General features: G+C 35.6%; 2 protein-coding genes across 8 annotated transcripts in view; one reads left to right on the top strand and one right to left on the bottom strand.

Moving 5' to 3' along the window:
• The window catches only part of Balat (Beta-alanine transporter), a 299,782-nt gene extending 289,046 nt beyond the window's left edge, over window positions 1–10,736 (bottom strand). Inside the window, exons 1-2 of one of the 3 annotated variants that reach the window (XM_067094756.1) lie at window positions 10,521–10,736; window positions 3,472–3,686 (exon numbers count right to left, since the gene is read on the bottom strand). The gene's annotated coding sequence lies outside the window, so the exon portion shown is untranslated. The remainder of the gene's footprint in view (window positions 1–3,471; window positions 3,687–10,520) is intronic. The other 2 variants (XM_067094760.1, XM_067094766.1) reach the window with 2 other exon arrangements.
• Window positions 4,314–24,000, top strand: part of LOC136833145 (uncharacterized) — a 23,214-nt gene continuing 3,527 nt past the window's right edge. The window contains exons 1-5 of one of the 5 annotated variants that reach the window (XM_067094845.1): window positions 4,396–4,459; window positions 10,371–10,435; window positions 17,166–18,590; window positions 19,211–19,343; window positions 22,207–22,325. In XM_067094845.1, coding sequence (XP_066950946.1) covers window positions 4,411–4,459; window positions 10,371–10,435; window positions 17,166–18,590; window positions 19,211–19,343; window positions 22,207–22,325 — 1,791 coding nt within the window. In that variant the 5' untranslated portion in view covers window positions 4,396–4,410. Of the gene's footprint in view, window positions 4,549–10,370; window positions 10,436–17,165; window positions 18,591–19,210; window positions 19,344–22,206; window positions 22,326–24,000 lie in introns of all 5 variants that reach the window. The other 4 variants (XM_067094852.1, XM_067094879.1, XM_067094860.1 and 1 more) reach the window with 4 other exon arrangements.

Here is a 24,000-nt window from a genome sequence, read left to right as displayed (position 1 = left end):
TGGATGGTCACACATTAATAGTGCCTAAGAGGGTTTAAATTAAGAGACGCCTCATAGTCGCTCAGCTAATTAGAGTTAAAAATGGAAATAAGTGCACATGAAAGCGAGACAGGAATTTTCGCTGATCCTTTTATGTAAGACTCAATGATTTTTGTTTCGATATTGAAAGGAAAGAAACTTTTTTTCGTAGACATGCCTAAACCTAAAAGTGTTTGCTATAGCTACCAAAACCTTCTATCTCTGGGATATATACATTGACAAATTAATGCAAAAATCATCCTTCGTTGTGACAAAGGATTTGTACCAGTACAAGATATGCTTTTTGGTTTGAAGACTGCTCATAACGTGTCAAAGAATTATGAATTATATTGTGACTAGTTCAGTTGGTCATGAATCTTGTATTTGTGGTAATGTGTATGTAGTAAATATTGGAAAGAACCTGCTGGAATTGCGCTAGCATGTTTTAAAAGGTCAAACACAAATCTGACTAGATCTGACCAAAATAGGATTTTTAAGGCAAGTGCAGATTACGTGATTCATGCCACTGGATAATGGCAAGCAATACCTTGTGCAAGTGGGGGTGCTACTGTCAGTTCCTCACCTCCAATAAATGGAACTCACCTTGTGAAATTCTTGAGAATAACTGAGTTCTGTAAGAAATTTTTCCCTCCCTTCATACATCAATTGATCAAACTTTTGGGGTTGTTTTCAAATGCCAGTGTCCTAATCAGTGTAATATTGCACTGACAAGCATTACAACAATCTAAATTGGAAGTTTAGTTCTGGTTACTCTCAGTTTTGAGAAACAATTTAAACGAAAGGGATAGCAAGTAATTAGGAATAGGAACTTTTTTATTTAAAGGCGATTGCAACGTTGTTGATCATCTGTTTTCTTTTCAAAGAAATTCGGCAAACATTCTATAAATGACTTAATTCTTGAGATCGTTTTGCATTGTTGTCAGCATGAAAACATTATGGTGTTTATAATGAATCCTGTGATTGTCTTTATTTTTCATAACTAACTTTTCATTTACAAAAGCAAAAATAAACATCTGAGACTGACAAGATTGATATACTCTTAAAGAATAGTCTTGTTATGAAGGACATCAAGGGCAAGGACAATTTCATTGCTGCTGCTGCTACTTCGTCAAATAGTTTTATTATAGTTCAAAAATGTATGTACCCAACGACTCGGTTTCTTTGGGTATTGCAGTCCGTTGCCGTTGATAACAGACGTCTACAGCCTTTTGCAAATTTATAGAATTAGTTTTCGGAATGAGCTTGGTAACACATCCCCATCTCCCAACAGATTCCGTGGAACCGAGTTGCCAACTGTATCTGACATTCACTGGCTGTCACCAAATCAAGTACTGTACTGACCAAACCATATATTCCTCAACATTCCTGATCGTTGCCCAGCTGCAATGTCACGAACACTTCATCTATTTCAAAGAGGTCATATGTATTACTGTATTCTGTCACTTACGTAACGAGTGACAGAAAAAGCTTGAACAAGTTTCCCAGGAATCTGAATAACTTTGTAGAGGAGCTGTTATGTAAAAGTAAATTAATGCCACATAGTAACAAGTGATGGTATGTTCTGGCAGTGTATCAGTGAGGCCTTTGAGGACTTCAGTAAATTGATGGGACGGGCTGTCCGAAGTTTGTCCACCTATATTGTCAGCCGTGCGGTGCCAATGGCACTGACTATTATTATTCTCAAGCAAAATCATCACTTTCAGGAATATTTATAATTTCTGGAGTTTTATGCATCTGATAATTACTGTATAAGCTAACTGAACTGCTGCATCGTTTCTATTTGCAACAAAGCATGAAATCTGTATCCAAGGCCAAAACTTCTTAAGCACTCCTACATAAGTGAATCAGATTTACTTGGGTAAGTGATGTATCATTTTAAATATAATTCTTGCGCACATCCGTTTTTCGCGGTCATATGTACGTAACCAAAAAAGTACAAATTACGGACAGGAGAAACAGAACCATAAACAGGAAGTTAGCGAGGAAAGTGTTCTGTCAAACCCCCACATCAATGTAGAGCTCTACTCTTGCAACAATGAAGATCAAACTTCAGTGGCAGTAAAGGTCACCAAAAGTTCTCTTCAAACTGAAGCTAATTTTTTCCCCTAACGTGAGTTAGATTCAGGATGTTTGAAAAAGTTTGCGACTGAGTGAGCTCGTGGTTACCTAAATATAACTTTTACAGATGGAGTATTGTACGTAAATTATATATGTATATATATATATATATATATATATATATATATATATATATATATATATATATATATATATATATATAAATATAAATATAAATATATATATATAAATATATATATATATATATATATATATATATATATATATATATATATATATATATATATATATATATATAATGTATGTTTGTATGTATGTATGCAGGTGTCAGTGACTAGTAACACAGTGAATGCAATTTTTATGCGTACAGATTCTAATCTCATTCGATTTTCAAAGGGATGAATATATTAACAGATAAGGCCAAAACGAAAATAACTGGATGATGCATAAGCATAAATTTTAATAGGAAATGCAAGCCTTGTAGTCATCATTGACTGTTTACATTTAAGTAAGTTTAATCATATTTATATCAAAATAATGCAATGTTCGATTAATTTTTAATCATAAATTAGCTGACTCAGTGAAATGAAAGCCTTTCACGAACGTCAACCTTAAGTAATGGCGGAAAAACAACCACGATTTTTTTGTATTAATGATGCATTGACATTATTATTAATGCTCAAGCATTGTTATCGAATAATTTGCAAATCCGTTAAACTGTGAAAAACAATCACAACAGAATAGAGCCGCTGCGTGTAAAAAAGAAAAAGTGAAGATAAGCAGGTAACAAATAAATAAAGATAAATAACAAAACAGATAAATATACCGACAGATGAAAGGATCAGCAAAATGTGAATGCCTACACTACGCAAATCGGCAGTGCGCATGAGCTTTAATAAATAAAAGCGATAACAGAGGTTCCTTTGGTTGAAACGCAGCTTAGGAAAGAAGGTGGGCCAGGATATATTCCTACATTTACCTAAATCATAATTAACTTTGCTAAGAAAAAGGAGACCTAATACTTCGAACAATTTTACCCAAAGGATAATAAAGATCAAGCGGCGCTACTGACATTCAGAATGAACAATATAATACTGACTGCAGTACAATAACGAGGAACCATGCGTCTTTAATTCCACCGTCTATACAGTGAAGAAGTATTAGGAACATTACTTGGTAATCGTAGCGAAAATGGCCGAGGCAGAAAAATGCCAGGACGTAAAAGAATGAAATTATAATGTCATCATTGCTACTGAATATAGAACGTCAATGTAAAACCAAAGAAAATGTCGTCAATCTGAACCATGAGAGTGAAGCACTTTGTTAATTTTAGTTAAACCTAATCATACTCACCCGATGCAACGTTGGCTGTCGTAATTGCACAAGAAAGCGTTCATCTGTGTGCCCACCAAGCAACCATCCACCCAAAATAAAGTATGAAGTGAGGGCCTGGCTATCAAACCGAGGGGGCGAAGCCAATGACTATTAATAGAAATAGCCAAGGAGGTGACCAGGTTCCTGGAAATATTCCTGTGACTTGGAATCTGGTTCTCGTTAGTTGTTGTGTCCTGTCTAGAGAAAAAGAAACTCGGATGGTTGAATCTTAATTAAAAAGTTGACAGAGAAAAAACGATGATTCGTAAATCAGTCAAAAACGAAAAGTATTGAGTCGTAGCTTAGTAAAAGAAAAGAAAAAAAAATGATTGACTTGACAAATGAGCCACAAGAAAAAGTTCAGTGTCATTCCCCGCTGAAATACCTTCATCCCTCAATGTCATCTTCAAGAATCTTTTGCTATAACTCTGAGCGGAAGCAAGTGATCGGAATTATCTGTTAGGATTACTTAGAAATCACATACATAAATGAATACTTAAAAGTGGTGACGTTTCCCTGTGTAAGAACACGTGTTCAGTTGTGTGAAATACAAAGGGAAGAGAAACGTAGAAGAATGTGTAAATAAACACACACATATATATAGTGACATAGATAGATAGTTACATAGACAGACAGATACTGAGGAGGAGAGAGAGAGAGAGATAAAATTATGGTTAAGAAACAAAGAGTATTAACTGCAGAACTCTGAAGACCGACCGTCACATAACATATAAAGTGACATAATCTTTGTAAGGTAACAAAAAGAGCCAAGTACATCTGCTAATAGACGAAGTGACAGATATACTCTCACACGCATCGTAGGTGTGCGCGTTACGGGGGAGAAAAAGCGAGACGTGGGCAGAGTGAGTAAGTGTGTACGTGCGTGGAGAGCCAAAGGCAAGTGCCAAGAGAAGTGCCATGCAGTATATTGTTGGAGCCCGGACTTTCAACAGCTTTATATACCCAGGTGAAAGGCAGTGATAAACTTTGTCGGTGCTTGAGGAGAGGAAATCTGTATTGTATTTTCAAATTTGCTTACTGGATATCATAAAAAAGGTTCATTGTGCCAGAATTTTTTTTATTTAATTTTGAGGTATGTTGCTGTTGTCACTGAAGATCTAGTGTGTCTTTCATCTTCGGTGTACCGGTTCCATGAGGCAGTGAGTTTGTCATTTTGGCTAACCGAGAGAACTGGTTCAGGAGACGCAAGATTTTTCAAACTATAGAAATTACCAGTAATTAACGGCATAATTATTTGCATATGTTTCCGAGTGTTAAGCTAGTCTAAGCTTACAGAAACGTTAGTGAAATATTTCCTTTCACTACTACGAAATTTTCCGTGTCCTGTCATTTATTTTCGCAGTTTTTACATGGTTATCTGTATCTTATTTGTTTTTAATTTTTCATCCATTTCCTTATAAGGCCCTTTAAAACAATCATGTTCTCCATTAATACTATTATTGTTCTTTATTGAAATACTTTAGATCTAGTAAACAACTGAAACTTGGCTCTAAATGGAACACTCAAAATTGGCTCTCATTCTTTTGGAAATGTGCAAGTGTATATATACGCGTAAATACACATGCACGCACACACACACATATATATAATTATATATATATACAATATATATATATATATATATATATATATATATATATATATATATATATATATATATATATATCATATATATATATATATATATATATATATATATATATATATATATATATATATATATATATATTATAAGCTATTGACATCAGTGCTGCAGAAAAAGCCTTAAAATATCAACGCAAAATTTTATTGTTTTTCCCTATTCACTTTCTACTCTGCTTTTTACGACTACTAATAAGAACAAGAAAAAATATACCAGTGATTCTTCGAAACTACAATGAGTGTTGAGCATTTTAATCCTGAATTTCACAAAACTCCTCAAATACGGTGTCGGCTTGAGGTACAGCATGAATCTACGCCAGTCTGTGAGCCTCTAATTTTAAGTCCGAAACCCGGTTGCTGTCTTGGCAGACGCTGTATGGTGTACTCAGTTCCCCTTCCAACATCCCTCTCCCACCCCCTTCTACACACACGTATACATACCCCTCAAATTCTAAGCCTAAACTGAGTTTCCCCCCAACTTGGATTACAGTTATTTTGCCATAAAATGGTATGCTTGCATTATTAGTATCGGTGGGTCTGAATTAGTTGAATATTAATGTTAAGACAAGATATCATTGCCCAGCACTAGAAATCCTTCATTCCATATGCACTAAAACTTTAGTGCGGTATTCCTGGTAATATTGATAGTGATACTTGAAGTTTTAAAAAATTAAGTCGCACCACTTTCAAGTGTTATGTTTTCTTATATATTTTATGTATATATGAATCTATCCGAGCGTTGATTATCTTTATTTAATCGCATTATATTTGCTCTACTTTCCACCTACTTTCACATGCGGTAAATTTAGTCTGTGAAAGCTTCCTTTTACAGTTGACAGAATTTTAGCCTTGTTTCAAAGTAATAACAATAATAATATAGAGACCTATGTAGTTTCCCATTACAGTTAGCAAACTTTGCCTTACTAGAGAATATTCCAAGCATTTCAAAGGTCATGGCTTCTGAATGCAACGATAGCTGGAAGTCTTCAACGATATCACACAGAATTCAGCCTTTATTTCTGAGGCTCATGTCACATTTACAGTTTCACGAATTTTTCTAGCTTCGTTCAGATCAGCTTCCGTTATTCTTTTCAGAACAGCGCAGGAATAAACATCGGTGGACGGTATAAACAGTTTTACTTCCCATTTTATGGTTTCTCTGAAAACGTGGGAAATTGGATTTTACAACAGTTTCGTTATCCCCCCATATTGAAGATGCAGCAAATCCTTGGATTGGCATATAACTGGGAATTCCTTGGGAATGAAAATATCTTTTTTGTCATTAACTTTACAGGATTTTGGCAAACGGGTTTTCATGATTTTTTAGACCTAATGATCTTGAGAGTCTGTCAACGTCAATAATTTGTATGAAATAATCAGGGGACCATGACTACTTGCCTGTCAAATTTCATGAGGACCTAATGAAAAGTAGGATTTTAACAATAATGATAATAAGGACATAAAACACTGAACTTTAGAATAATGTAAAATGAAGTTTAATAAAATGTCTGACGACGGTTTTTCTTCGTGATATGCAAAGGTGATAAACATCTGTAGCAAGTAGGACGTAGTTGTGTTTTCCGTTTGGTTTGTTTGTTTGGTTGTTTGTGTCGAGTCTTAGCTGAATTACGCAAAAATTAAAAAATCGTCTTGGATTTTACGGAAACTTTAACAAAGGTGAAGGGCCTCGTGACTAGAAATAAGTGATCCGATTTTGGAGATCCGGATTTTGATAGGGGACCCTGTCGGGAGTTGGGGTGTAGGGCGGAGGGGGCTATATGGGATTATTCAGACTTGGCTGAGGTTTGTTGTGTCTGGATGCTCTTGTTTTGTGCTATGTTCCTTTCTAGCAAACTTTTCAGGATCTCTCATCCAAATGAGTCATTGCGGAAAGTGAAATGGCATTGGAAGGGGCCATACCTTTAATTTTTTTTCATTGTTCCTAACTGCTGTATAATTTCATTCATATTTATTTCAGATCTATCATATTAGCCTTCTCTTCACATATGGTCGCTCCATATGCTCATTTATTCAAAACACATTTTGAATGATCATCATGATAATAGCTAGAGAACATTTTAGAACTGCTAAAACAATTCTGATAAGTCCACAGTAACACATTTTCAGCTTAAGGGAAACATCATAATTTCGGCAGTTTTATGCTGGGATGGGGGCGAGCGTGATGGTGAGCTGTAGTGACATAGATGGATCTTTGGCACTTTGTTTCTCCCCTCATGGTCTTACTGTGTTGTCAAGTGACAATGGCGATGGCAGTAGCAACAGTAGTAGTCACAGCCTCACTTCATCGGTACAAACGAAAAACGTACGCATATTCTTAAGAAAAACGGCGCTTGACGCTTGAGGTCCATACTCTCGCATAATTAGTAGATTTTCTTTCTATTCATAGACAAAATGTTCGAACAGTCCAAATTCTGAGGTGAACAATGCAGGTTTTCCATCATTTTCATGTTTAATGAAAATGAACTTCCAAAAGGTTTTCTTATTTTTCATTTACTGCTTTATCACTCCTAAGTTTTATGAAAAGATCGCGTTACAAATCTTGTAATATCTCTATCACCTCACCATTTTCTCTCTCAGAGAATGACCTCGACAAAATTACTTTTTTGTTTTATTTCTTAGTATTTTCTTTTTAAACCGATGAGTCTGCCACCTCGGCTCCCAAATTATGTTCAACCAGAATGGTCTCATGATTTTTTTTACTTAGTATTTAATACTGGTGAAAATTCAATGAAAATATTCTTATTAAAATAAATTACTTTCATATTTTATATTCGCAGTGTTTTAAAATTTTGATATTTTCGAGTTCAGCGATAACTTTGTTTGATCTTTGAAAGAAGAGGTCTTAGTTTAAAAGCGCATAGTTAGGATATGAATCTGTGAGTTTTGTAAAATTTCTCTAAACTTTTCCTACATGAGCTTTTCCACAGCATTTTAATCAAATTTTTCATTGAAAAACAGCTAGCTTATTTATACTCTGTAAATAATAAACTTTTGAGCCTGAATTACCCGAAAATATCCCGCGAAATTCACTAAAGATGAATATAGTTTTGTATAATGAATGGGACCGATTAATTTCATAACAAGCTAAGGATGTAAGAAGTCCAATGAATTATTTTTCTTTTATTTACTCGGTGAACAGTACAGCTAAATTAGGAGGGTGGGGTGGGGAGGGTTGTAAGCTGCCATGATGCTCAGCGAGTACTGCCTATGAGAAAGGCAGAATGTAATCCTTGCGACTAAGTTTACACACACACACACACACACACACACACACACACACACACACACACACACACACACATATATATATATATATATATATATATATATATATATATATATATATATATATATATATATATATACAGTATATATATATATATATATTATTGACACACATGGTCTCCATCTCTCTCTTATTGACTGATGGTCTATTTCTCTATATATCTCTGTAATGATATATATATATATATATATATATATATATATATATATATATATAACATATACAGTAGGAGAAAAAGAAATTAGTCATGGAGTTAATACATGGTGTGGCATCTCCCTGCCGAGCGTGTGATCTCTGGAGTGGGGAGTTACGCAGTACAACTGTGTAGTGTAGTGTAGTGGAAAAGCACTGAGGCAATATTACATTCGTTCAACAAAGTCCATTTTGTTTAGATTGTTTAGCTATTTAGGTATTTCCAGTAATATTGTTTAGCGAACGGTTTGAAAACACGTTTAGCAAAATGGAATTTTTTCCCGCAATGCTCAACATCTTGCATATAAACCAACGACAGAGAAAGCAAACAAAGTCATTTCTTTCTATTTTATGTCTGCAATGATATATACGTAATGAGGATATATTGATAAGGACTACCATATGAAAGTAATTTTGATTTATCTGGAATAAAAATCATTCTAAAAAACGGACAAAATAAAAATATTTGCCGAATCAATGGTCATAGGCTTACCGATTGTTTAGCCAAGATTCTTTTATTTGTTGTTACCATTCTTAAAGGCTATTTTTTCATTGGCATGAGGATTCGATCAATTTTACCATAGAGGTCATCTTCACATATATTCGGAATAAAAATGTACCTAAAATCAGGTTTAAATAATATAGCATTTTCCCTAATGAGTAGTTTGAGGGATTAGGTGCAGCCTAGGCTACCAAGGTTCAGGTGTTTGCTATCACCAATCTACGAGACATATTGTTTGATGAAAACATAAATTGAACCAATTTTTGTTACACACTTAAGAAACAACTACCTTACTTTGAATCGATAGTTGTTTTCTACGGGTTGTTTTCATACTTATTTTGATGTCTCAGAATTTCATTGAGAATCCACGTTTGAATTAAATTGAATTGAACTGAATATAGAATTTTGGCCATATTCAAGCCAAAGGCCAAGCGCTGTGACCTATAAGGTCATTCAGCGCTGAAACGGAAACTGACAGTAAAAGGTTTGAAAGGTGTAACAAGAGGAAAACCTCACTGGTGCACTATATATCGACTGATAAGAGAGGGCAGAAAGTAAGATGGAAGAAAGAGAATATGAAAGGAGGTACAGTAAAAGGAAAGAAAGAGGTTGCGGCTAGGGGCCGAAGAGATGCTGCAAAGAGCCTTAAGTAATGCCTGCAGCTCACCGCATGAGGTACACTGACGGCACTAACCCCCTACAGGAAGAATCTACTTTTGACAAAATGCATTTTGCTAAACCATTCTAAAGCTGAAAAATTGTTGGCATAGGCAGTATCCTACAAGCCCATTAACTATAAAGAATTTTGAATGGTTACAAAATACAGCGAGTGGCTTTATGCATCTCTATAACATGTAAACGAGACCTGTTGATAAAATCAGTTACCTAAAGGCTTATAGACCTAATTACTACTTAGCATTTTTAACAACGAACAATAACTTTTTACTTTACATCATACGATATAGTCTATGCAAGATTAATGAAGTTCTCATTTCAAAACTGAAATCACTACTCCCCATAACTATGCTGACCATATAAGACATGTTGACAGACAGCACTTGTTGACATAATGCACAACCGGCAGCCAACGCAGCCAGCGAGGCCAAGCAATCTAGCCTAGGCTATGGTCCAAAGTTTTAGGCTACCATTAGCTGTGGCAGGCATTTCTGAGGGACTGAGATCTAACCAAACCTACCTTTACCTAACCTTAACCAGGTCACAGTGCCCTTACCTGGTCGAGGTGCTTCTGCCGTTGGACATCCCAACCCCCCTGGGACACAGTAAGTAAGCCATTACACCGTCTGCATACTACCAGATTTCTGACACAAAATAATGGGTAAATAAAATTCAGCATGCTTTACTTACCTGTGAAATGTTATCCCATTTTCTCTTGAAGAATTCTTGTTCCCATTTCTGCAATTATAAGCTACACAACATACTACCATTACGAAGATAATGAACGATGTAATCCACATACACTAAGAAATTGTTCAACTTAAGCGGTTCGCGGGCTTTCAACATCATCTACAGGTCTGTGGCTGCAGACAGCGCCGCCCTGGTGGCGATACACCAAACTACGCGGTACTAGTATGTGGATAACATCTCCATGATTCGAACCTAGCATCACATACGAATTGTTTATTCTTACATGCCCTCAGTTCCATCGACTACACCCGAAAATAAACAGCAGGGTGGGAAAACAGAACATGTTAGAATAAATAAAGTTGTTCCAATTACCTGATGCACGATTTTATCTTTGGGTGTTTAAAAATAGTTCTTGCTAACAACATATTGTAGAAATGTTGCAAATGGTTATGTATATATACATAGCCTATATATATATATATATATATATATATATATATATATATATATATATATATATATATATATATATATATATATATATATATATATATATATATATATATATATATATATATATATATATATATATATATATATATATATGCAAGTAGCTAAGTGATTAAGACGTTCGCTTCTCATCAAGAGATCACAAAGTGTTCACGTGAGTCGAACGATTCAGGTAGGTTATTTTCACAGCGAAATGCTCCTCGGTTTGCTTAATTCTCACAGCGAAATGCTCCTCGATTTGCTAACACATTTAAATACGTTTTCATCTGGAAACCTTTGACAATAATTTGAACCCGTGTCACAGAGAGGAATACAGTTACTGGTGGAATCATTACAATAAAAATCAGATATGGCTTTATTTCTTTAAAGATTTGAGTTTTTAAGACAATTTCCGCATTCCCTGAAGCTTGAGCTGTTGCCCTTGGCAATACCCGTGCCCAGTCTGTTCGTCTTTCTTTCAGTCTTTCTAATTTTGGCCAATGCATTTCTTTGAATGTCTAAATGTTTGTCCTTGACTGGAGAATATTAAAAGATATCTTCTTTCTCCCTCACCAGGAAGCACTGTAACTCCCACACTTTAATCTTTGGTAAATTGTTTATCCTCCCCGGTTGGGATAATGGAACTTCTATACGCTTGATCTTTTGGCAGATTATTTTTCTTCTCTCTTTGGGAAATGTGATCAGTTGACTGAACGTTTATTATTTCAAACACATCTATTAAATGCCATTAAACCTGTTAATCTGGGAGCCTCTGTGACAAATAAAAAAATCCCAGGGCATCAGTAAGACAGGAATTATTTGATGATAATTGTGGTATTCTCTTTGTACGTGTGTATGTGTGTGTCTGTGTGTGTCTGTGTGTGCGCACGCGCTCATACACTTGATTATTTGAAGGTATCACACTGAGCATTTGGAACGGAAGGTTCTTCCCTAAGTTCTGGTAATAAAACAGAACTTTCCTAGCAACAGATTATGTAGATGAAAAAAATCTAGTTGAATACAGCTATAGACAATCACTGAAAATCAGGATTTAAAAATCAGATTGAACACACGTGAAAAAAAATTGTAATAGTTAACTCTAAGAACAAATCAATATTAACAAACAAACACACACACACACACACACACACACACACACACATATATATATATATATATATATATATATATATATATATATATATATATATATATATATATATGTGTGTGTGTGTGTGTGTGTGTGTGTGTGTATCTGCATGCACACACACACATATATATACATATATATATATAAAAGTATGTGATTATATATATAAAGAGAGCCCACGTAAAAGAAGAGTACGTTAGTGGAAAGTAGACGTATTTAACGTACCCTAAACAACACTGTTAAATTAAAATAACGCAGCAGCAACAACGCATTTTTCGGAATTTACGTTTCAGCAGGCTACTATGTCTTTAGGAAAGAGAGTTAAAAGTGTTTTAGTATTTCCTCCTACACAAATTAGGCAATCTTGAAATGGACGAGTAGTGAATTCCTCCGCAAGTTCCCTGTTGAACACTGTTTGGTTTCTTAATTAAGAAGCTCCTGTCAGACCCGTTCGCATTTACCCGAGATGTAACCGAGTTCCGGGACCTTTCCCTGAACAAAAGTGGGACGCCATATCCTTAAAAATTACCCATAGAATTTTCTTGAAAATAATCTCATTGTGTTTCCCACGCCCAAATTACTTCCAAGGTACTAATTTAATCTAACCTAACCCAACCTAACTTAACCTAACCTAGGAACATGGCAAAAGAAACCGGGGCTGGTGCATATCAGCATCCATCTCAGGAATTTGCGACCCGTTCGTTTGATCCGTCGGAGATCTTACGATTCGAACCATGACGTCATAGAATTTCTCTGTGTAGTTCGCCCCAGGTGTGTCTTCTTGGAATGACATCTGTTCATTTTATGTCTTTATTTTTGAATTTTTGTTTTCAGCTTTTGATAATAATCCTTTAATTTGATGTATATCATTTTTCAGAAAATATTGAAAAATCCTTTAGTAGAGTTGTAATTCCCAAGGTATTGTGATAAAATATATTTCGAAAATTTATTCTTTACACTGACAATACTTATAAATTCACTTTTGAATTGTCACCTCCACTTCCAAGTACTGTCTTAAGTCAAAGAGCCACGTTCTGTACCCAGAAATGAGTTCGAGTCCGATTTTTATAAGATTGAAGTCCCTTGCGGTGAACGCACCCAGGTCTTCAAATATAGCTCCGTGTTACACTGGTTTATTTTGCAACTTATAAACGTCGATTAAGGGCGTGTACCTTTAGTTTAAATTAGATTGACGGCATTTTTCTCCTTATCCACTGTAAGCAAATTCAGTTTAAAACCCATCCATTATTCAATTTTCTTTTTAAAGTCACGCGTCTTGTTTACGTAAATGAGAGCAATACGATTACCGTGCAATATGAGCTTTAATGATAGTTTTAAAACATAATGGTCATTCTGAAAAGGTTTTAAAGCATGATTTTAAAGCAACACATGGAATTGTGATTTCATCAGTTTTAGTAACAATGGCAATTTTGCCCTGTTAATTGCATTGCAGGCCACTGAAACTGAAAATTAAAAATTATCTGGCATTAATTTTGCTGTCAGACAGGCTGATATGCAGATACACATATATACATATGGCAATGCACACTCACGCGCACACGCCAACACTTACACACACATATTATATATATATTTATATGTATATATATATATATATGATATATATATATAAAATATATATATATATATATATATATATATATATATATATATATATATATATATATATATATATATATATGTGTGTGTGTGTGTATAATGAACAAGACAACAAAAGGACTAAAGATCATACCTGTTAATTTTATTGTGCACAACGCAGAAACGTTTTAGGAGTCCATTGCTATCAGCAGGACTACAAAAACGTGAAAATATAGTCAGATTAGGATTTTTCGTCCTCATAAATGTCTTCATTGCTTAAAGCAAACTAACCAGGATAAGTGAGAGCATAAGTAATGCATTTATTTTGACCTGCACCGCACGGACATTACTTAAGTAGCCACACAGAAGATGTAATGGTTAGTGTATAAATTATTTAGAATAAAAAGAGATCAAATAATATGCAAAGCCGTACCTCACGAAGAAACTGTGTTTCTTTACAGAGGAATACAAACACGGTAAACTACCGCAGGCTTTAAAGCCTATAAAACTGAAAAAAAATACGACTATGGATAAAAATACATGGTTGATCTTATTATTTGGATGAATACTATACAGAATACAGGATTTGAAAAGTATGCTGAGAGACGATGACAAAACACAAAAAAAGAGAGAGAGAGAGAGAGAGAGAGAGAGAGAGAGAGAGAGAGAGAGAGAGAGAGAGAGAGTGAGTAAAAAGCAGGTGGGTTATATGTAATAGAACTGAGATTACATGGAACTTGAAAATATATCATACAGGTAAAAATGAAGCTAGTTTGGCGTATTGTTAGAAAACATTTCATTTGAAAATTTCAGACAAAAACAAGATCAAAGTATATATATATATATATATATATATATATATATATATATATATATATATATACTATATATATATATGTATATGTATATATGTGTGTGTGTGCAAGAGAGAGAGAGAGAGAGAATGCTTCAGCCAGTTAACGATGCTGGCGGCATCTCACGAATGCCGCAAACGGCTCCCTTTATTTCATACGTCCAAGTAACGGCAGTCTATACAGTAAGTGGAACAAAGGAATGAGTTAGCCGCATGCCTGGCGTTGGCGTAAGACATTACTGACAGAAATACACCATCCCGTGAACATATGAGTTGTCTGCCACAAGACGTTTTGTGTAAAAACTGACGTATTAAGAGGAAGTAGAAGTCTAGTGTGAAATGAATTATGAAAATAAACCCTAGTGTGAGATTGCGAGGTTTCAGAACCTTGTTTACGTAGATATTTTCCGCGTTGGGTGTATTTACGATTCTCATCCTTGTCAGAAACACTATCGTCAGTTTAAGGTGCAGTGAAGTTTACACCACGTGGCTTAAAAAGACTCTGAGATGGTTGTGGCATATTTTGTCCCACAGAGATGATCTTGTCTTTCAGTGGCTTCGTGGTCGGGAAGCAAAGCCGATCGTTTTCTTGAAGGTAATTTCTTTGGAAATTTCCATCTACATAAAACGAACTTTAATAAGGTAAAATCACAATGGCAAATTATTTCAGATATTGTATACCAAAAATCTATTTTCGGCATCGTATTCTTTCTCTGACCTTTCTCTTCAAGTAGCGAGTTTGTATCCACCGGCAATGACCCAATTAACCCTATCTCGGTTTCTCCGTTATAAACAACTCGCGAGCCTCGGTGATGCTTTATGTAGGAAATCGACTGGTCGCTTTATCACAAATAAGTAGTACTCTGTGGACTTGCATTGGAGGTTTTCCAATACTGATACGTCAATTAAAATCATTCTTTTTTACATATGAGCAGAAGAGGGTTCAAGGTACACAAAAGTTATTCAACAAACCAGTTAAGGTTTCCATGAAGTGACCATAAATGCGGTGTTCTTTAACATTTTCATTATAGAGAGAGAGAGAGAGAGAGAGAGAGAGAGAGAGAGAGTATTTAAGGTGTTGAATATTATCAATGGTAAAATATTTGTGTTCCTCCTTGTGAAGAGAGGTTTCGATGGCAAAAAATAACACACAGAGCTATCTATGTTTTAATTGTTCCGCCAACGGTCACGTTATTAAACACTGTTCTTTAGATATTTAATCCGGTCCCACCTCGTCGATATACACATTATCCTTCGTCTGTCGTTATGTTAAAATAGAATAGAATATTAAATTGATAGTATATATATATATATATATATATATATATATATATATATATATATATATATATATATATATATATATATATATATATATATATATATATATATATATATATATGTATATATATATTTATATATATGTGTGTGTGTGTGTGTCTGTGCACACGCGCGCGTTGTGATTGGAAAATTAAGGTTGCTGTGACTATAGAATGGAAAAGTTCTAAAAAAAAATCAGGAAGACATTGAATCAGCCATGAAAATCGTAACTCCCTCTACGAGGCGGAAGACTGACCGGCAAAGCTGGCGCAGTTAAAAGTCGGACTCTTATCCACAAAACACTTTTGTTGACGTTCTGAGAAGGGAAGCTTGCCCCTCTTCCCTTGGTAGTCCATAAATACATGGACGGGCGTGTGTATGTGTGTTGCGTGTGCGTGCCTCTGAAGAGTGCCTGTGTGAGTGATCACTTGTGTAGGCGTTCCTTGGGCAGCACGCCGAAAAAAAAGTGGTTATGGGCAGTTTATTTACGTCACAGATTTTGGCACCTCGCTCTCAGAGGGCGAGTTACAGCGACGTCAGTTCGTGGCAGATTAACAAAATGTGTTTAAGGGACTCGAGAGTTAATGCCTCAACCTTGTACTAAATCAATCGTTGCTGTATTACTGAAGTGGGTCTCTTTCCAAAAAGTTCCTTAAGAAGTTTGGTGTAAGCGATTGGTTCGTTATGGAAATGAGCCCCCTTCAAATATTTATCTAGTGAAGGATTGCTAATACAGTTATATTTTGATATATTAAGTTCATTAATTTTTCCTTAATAAGTAGTCTCTCCTGATGAGGAGTGACGCCGGAGAAAAACAATGCAACAATCAATGTCATGTTTTAAGCTCCTTCACTCCTTTCTGCAGTTTCTTACTGTTATCACCAATAATCACTGTTGCCTGAAATATCGTCTTCATGCTCATTTTATGGGCCCTTTCCATATCCACATTTTTGCTCCTACATCTACTAGTACTTTCCACAACTTCTCTCATTATTATCCCATAAATAAAAATATTAGGTAGAAGGCGTTCTTTTTGCACACGTTGGAGATTTGGTGACATTGCTCAATTAGATGAAAGTGAAATCGGTAGTTCTGACCCTATTGCTTACTGCCTAAAACACTCTGTGCATTAACCTTGACAGAACTTGTGAATCCATTACTGAACTGAACATGATAGTCTTTGGTTTGTTTGCTTCGAGAAGTTTACCATGGTCTTTCATTTATTTTTTCACAGATGCCTGGAGAAAGTCATTCCGATGTGCCAGCAGCCGTGCCTCTGCAGATTGCAGTGCAATCTGCTTCTCTCTCGTGCGTTAATGGCCATTCCACAGGTGAATCAGAGCAACCGAAGACCTTGAATTGCCTTGAATGTAAGAAACCAGCCACAATTGTATGTGGTGGATGCTGGCAAGCAGGGTTCTGTGCTCGAGATCACCAACTGGAAGGATGGGTAAAACATAAGCCTAAATGTCGTCCATGGCGTGTTGCCAGTTCAGATGATCTAGGGCGTTTCATGGTTGCTACCAGAGATATCACCCCTGGGGAATTATTGATTCAGGATCCTCCTCTACTCTTGGGACCCAAGATGATTACAGAACCAGTGTGCCTGGGGTGTTATCGCCCTGTGGATGGCAGTTACCAGTGCAAAGGCTGTGGTTTTCCAATGTGTGATTCTCAGTGTGAAAAATCAGAGGACCATAAAGCCGAGTGTAACTCAGTAATAGAATCAGGTGCTGCTGTAAAAGTTTCTGTGTTTGGGGAAATTAACAGCATGTATGAGTGCATCACTCCATTAAGAATCATGCGCCTCCGAGATGAGAACCCAATGGTATGGAACAAGCTGTTAGCTCTTGAGAGCCATTCTGACAAGCGTGATGGAACTGCTGTTGCAGCAATAACACAGCAAACAGTTGTAGATATCATTCACAACCGCTTGAGAATGGAGGACTTTGATGCTGCGCTCATTCAAAAAATTTTGGGCATCATAGACACAAATGCATTTGAGATTCGATTGCCTGATTCTAGCATTTTAGGTGTATTTTCCCAGGCCTCTTTGCTGGAGCATGATTGTATTGCCAACACTCACCGTACTTTTGATGCAGATCTCAATCTGGTGGTGAGAGCAGCTATCCCCATCAAGAGAGGGGATCACCTTACATCATGTTACACAGATCCTCTAACAACAACATCAGCAAGACTGGAACATCTCCGTTCATCCAAATACTTCACCTGCCACTGCGTTCGTTGTGTTGACCCCACAGAGCTGAGAACTTTTACATCAGCACTAAAATGTTCAGATTGCGCGAAAAAGCGTGCAGAACAGATCAAGAAGAACCAGTCAGGCCCACCAGGCAGGGGCCGTGGTAGAGGTCGTGGTGGTCCTATGAGGGGTATGGGACCTGGAAGAAGCCAAGGAGGACCATCAGAGGAGCCTGAAATTGAGCCCTACATTGTTCCACAAGACCCTCTTTCTCCATCATCCATCTGGAAATGTCTCTCATGTGGAGATACCACCACAGACGACTACCCAGACAGAATAACCAGCGTGGTGGCAGAAGAGGCAGAGGAGCTAGAGGCAGCACCGACAGTGGATTTATGTGAAGCATTCCTTGAGAAATGGAGAGATACTTTCCACTCAGATCACGCTATTCTGCTCAATGTAAGTTTTGCTAATGGCTTACAATTAACGTACTGGTCCCAATAGCTTCAATGAATACAACTGGATGAAAAACGTGTAATGTGGTAGAACTACTTGGCAACAATTTTACTTATATCTTGACCAACCCAGGAAGTATACCACAGTAACTACACTTTACACTTATCTATCAAATTTTTCACATGTCCATCCAACTTTTTGGTGAAAGTCAGATTAAGTAGCAATGACTGTCACGTTTGCTAAGATTTACCTTCATTCATAGCAATCACAATTTAGTTATATTCTTTGTCTAAGAGACATTAAAATAATAACTTAAAAAAAATTGAAGTTCCTAATAATTTAGTAAGAATAAAACGAGTTTTAGATCCTGACATTCATAACACTACCGTAATGAGAACTTACATTTGTCTTTGGTACATTTGCTCTCTAACTGTCATAAGTTAAGCTTCGTGTTCTCAATTCTCTTTCCAACTCATATTTATTTTGTCTGTTAAAAGAAGAACAGAGCATACTAGAAAGAGTATCTTAACGTGTGAAAGTCTTTAAAATAAATTTTAAAGCCTCAAAAACTTATATGTAAAACTGAGGATGTAATCAACAGAGAAAGTATTATTTTTTCACAGATTAAATATGTGTTGCTGAACTTGTACGGTTCAGAGGAAGGGTACGAACTGGAGAATCTCACTCCTATCCAGCTGGCCAGAAAGGAGGAACTTTGTCAACAGGTGTTGAATGTGGCAGATCTTTTACTACCAGGTATGGGAAAGTGGTGCTCTCTCTCTCTCTCTCTCTCTCTCTCTCTCTCTCTCTCTCTCTCTCTCTCCATAAGGAACGAATAATAATTTAATGTTAATCGAGAATCCTGTATAAGAACATTAAAACCTCACTGGCTAAATGATGTGGGGGCCATAAAACATCAGAATATATTATAAATTCATGGATATATATATATATATATATATATATATATATATATATATATATATATATATATATATATATATATATATATATATATATATATATATATATATATATATATATATATATACATATACATATACATATATATATATATATATATACTCACGTCAGGATCGAACCCAGGTCTCTCAGGTGGAAAGCAAGGGCGTTACCCACTGGGCCATAACTTCTTTTAGACTTGTATGGCCCATAACATCGCCCTTGCTTTCCACCTGATATCCTGACGTAGTCAGAAATTTATTTCTGTTCCACACGTGATTGTGTGTTGATGATTTCTATATATATATATATATATATATATATATATATATATATATATATATATATATATATATCCATGAATTTATAATATATTCTGATGTTTATATATATATATATATATATATATATATATATATATATATATATATATATATATATATATATATATATATATATATATATATATATGAAGAGAAAATTTTTATCTAGTCTTGCAGTTCTTAATGTGCTTGTATTTTAGGTATGTTTAAGAGAGTTGGCTGAATGTCTGCACTTACTGTGATAGAATTCAAATGTGTTAATCTAAGGAATGAGAAAAAATTGCGTTAGTCTATATATATGTGTGTGGTCCAGAAATGGAAAAGAATAAGACTGAGAGATAATTTTTTAGGAAGTGTAAATCCATGTTTGGCTCAGTTTGGTGAAAGAAAGGAGTGGTTTTGCTAGGTGATTTAAAAGTAAAGGTCAATGACAGAAGAAAGGATTGGGTACTTGGTAGGTAAGTCGTTCCCGGAGTAAACAAGAAGGAAGAGGCCCTTGAGGAGATGTATTTGAAAAGGGTCTTGAGTGTTTGAAATACATGGTTTCCAAAGATTTTACACGCGTGTACGAGAAAGAGAAAGTGACAGGAAAAGAGTTTGCTGGAGTTCGTGTTTGTACAAAGCAGATGAAAGTGGCAGTCAGTAAATACTATGGTTAAAAGAGATATGGCTAGAATGTTTCCTGATGAAAAAATGGAAATTGATAAAAATTTTAATTGGAGACAAAGTAAAGAACAGCAATAAAGGGATGGATGGAATATGGGACAAGAGTAGTGATATTAAAATGGAAGAAGTATGTGAGGAGCACCTAAATTCAAGGATTTTGACAAACACTATTAGCAGATAAAATCATTCTATGTTATTGACTGGATGAAACGTTGACCTGTTGTTTCGGTGGTCGGCAGTTTAAATCCCGAAAGAGAAGGATAATATTGTCAGAGGGTCCGGGAGTAAATATGAATTTTTAATTTTTTGATACAGGAGAGTAGGAAGAGGGAACAAAGACGTTAAGGAATGTCAAAAGGGAATGAGAGGTGTAGTGTAGGAAAAATGGAGGGTTTTGAAGTGAAATCCCATAACAGAAGAAAAGATCATGTACAGGTACACAAGAGGAGGACAGATGAGACGCATTTGTGATTGCTGCAAGAGTGGAAGGGGTTAGTGTAAATTTGAGAATGCTTGTGGAAGTGACTTTTGAAGCTGTAAGGAATGCAGTGAAGATGCTTAAGAATAAAAGTTTGCCAGAATGTTATGCAACTAAAAATGAGATGCTGCAGTATTGTGGTAAGAGCGTGAGTGAATAGCTGACCAGGGTGTGGAAGGAGTGGCTGGATGAGGGAAAAGTTCCAAAAGAAAAGTGGGAGTACAGAGGATAAGGGTGACTGTAAGAAATCTAGGAACATAAATTTTCTTAGTATGCTGGGCAAAGTACGTAGTAGTTTTAAACTGAGAAACTAAATCAAAGGACAAAATATTTAAAAAAGGGGAAGAGGAATGTGAGTTTAGATAAAAAGTAGGGTGTCTGGATCAGCTATTTATTAGGAAACAAATGGGTGAAAAGTATGTGCAAAAAATGAAAGAACTGGATGTGATGTGATATATCGACAATTTCTGACGAGAATGAAACATGTATTAGAATTTGCCGATGAGGGTGACGGGTTTGGGGGTAAAAGTGGTTCCTAGATAAGGGAGAGTTATGTCTCTTTGGCCCTTTAATATCCGTAAGGAGGAAATGATGTGAAAAGTCAAAGAATAAGACATTAGATGTAGATGCAAAATTGCAGGACTAGAGAACGTTCACGAATAGCGTTTGGAATGGCCGATGTTTGCAGATAATACAATATTAATTGGGGATAGTGAAGTTAGGTTTCAGAAACTAGTGAAAGACTTAGTGTTTATATACATACACACACACACACACACACACACACACACACACACACACACACATATATATATATATATATATATATATATGACTTTTATCATCACATCACCGTGAGTCATATTCAATCAGTAAGGTAACATATATGAAGATATATTATTTCCGAGGTAGAGCGAATTGGATATTAAAGGACGTTTGTAGCTTACTGATTAATATATATATATATATATATATATATATATATATATATATATATATATATATATATATATATATATATATATATATATATATATATATATATATATATATATATATATATATATATATATATAATGTGTGTGTGTGTACATTTGTAAAAATGTAAAGAAAAAATGTATATATTTTACATTCTTTTCTATCACTCCTCACTTATTTATTTATTTATTTATTTAACGATTTCCCTCAGGAATATCTCGGTTGCGTGGATCCGTTCTTTACGAATTATATCAGTCCAAGTTCTACAAGGCAGGCGCCCTCTTTAAAGTTGGGGCAATATCCAACGATCAGGCGAAGAAAATAGCCAGTGTAAGTACCGATGTTGATGTGTGTATGTATAGAGATTATTCTGCATGGGTTTTAGATGCTCTCGTGTAAAGTAGTAAACGATATGGCATGATTTTACTCTTTATGTTCTTTACTCATTGTCATTATCATTTGCCCCACTAGTCCAAATAGACTCCTGAGCTCTCAACGTTTCTTTATCAGGGTCCTCAAGGGGATCTTAATCGGCACGTTCTATGTCACTGTTTGAAAAATCAATGAACGATATGCACAGAAACTCAAAATACACCTCACTAAACCATCACCACTTGAGGTCAGCGGGGTGTTCACTCCTGGCCTATCCCATCGACGATCAATGTAGTACCAGATAGCGCCAGATGAATCTGCGATCCTCTTGACAAATGCCCTCATGAGTCGTAGAAAGCAGGTCGAAGTAAATAAGACCCCCTGGCCCGGATTCTTGTGACGATTTGTACTTAGTATACGATTTCTGCATCGTATACTAAGGATTTTCTAAATTCCGCCAAGTTTATACTGTTCATATGTAAAATATACTACACTCTTTGTATCTCCCTTCTCATACGATTTCATTAGTGTATCTCAGACGCAGGGATTTAAAGTTAATCATTATTCTATTGAATTTTTTCAAATACTAATTCTGTTTGTTCCCTATGCAAACGCCCTCTGGCAAACTTATTAATAGCACGGGCGTAAGGGATAATATCATCACGCGCCGAACAACCTGACAAATAATGAAGCGGATTTAACCAGATCACTTTTTCTTTAATTATTATACCCATACTTTCCTATTAATTTCATTCGCTCTGTTTTTCCTTATCATATGAGAAGTTCCAGTTTACATCTAAATATAAAGCTTTCACTAGTAAATTTCACCGCGTACGGTGGTCTGAAGTTTATGACTTCGATGATACTTGACGACACAGGACAATTTCGCTTCAGAAACAGAGGGAAATGGAGTTTTCTCCAATGCAAAATTTTGGCAGAACTCTCAAGCTTCATTGCGTGACGTCATCGGGCGTGGGTGTAAACTTCCTGATTGGAATTATCCCAGAAAACAGGAAAATCACTGACGGAAACTGGAGTAAAATAAGCACCCCCGGCGCTAATGGAGAAACATTACTCATTTTACAAATTGAGGGAAAACTACTTACCTTGCTGATAGGGACACACACTACAAATTTATCTCTGTTAACAGAACACTTGTCATTTGTTAATGGAGAAATGCCACTTCCATTACTATTGGAGAACTGTCATCCCATTTACATCTGGAAAAATTTAACTACGCCTTTTTAATGGGACAGGATCTCGTATCTACATGTGGAGAAATTAAATTTTCACTTAATTTGTTAAGAGACAAATGTCTTGCCATTTGTGTGCAGAGAAATCTTACGTCATTTATTAAACAATAAATGTCCTATTTCCAAGTAGAGAAATTTCTCTTTTGCTAATAAAGGAACCTTTCCACGGCAATTGGAAATATGTCATCTCATTGTGAGTGGAGAAATGTCACTTCATTTACTGATCTAGAAATGTCGTCCTGTTTTCAAGGGGAGAAAATGAATTGGAGAAAATATTACCCCATTTATGCTTGGGGAAATTCAGCTTCATTTGCCGATGGAGATATGTTGTTTTGATTGACGGTAGGAAATCTCACTTCACTGGCTAAAGGGGAAATGGC

The sequence above is a fragment of the Macrobrachium rosenbergii genome, chromosome 4, assembly GCF_040412425.1.
Source record: "Macrobrachium rosenbergii isolate ZJJX-2024 chromosome 4, ASM4041242v1, whole genome shotgun sequence".
Classification (NCBI taxonomy): domain Eukaryota; kingdom Metazoa; phylum Arthropoda; class Malacostraca; order Decapoda; family Palaemonidae; genus Macrobrachium; species Macrobrachium rosenbergii.
The sequence above is the reverse complement of the archived record's forward strand: the minus strand, read 5'-3'. Positions and strand labels throughout refer to the sequence as shown.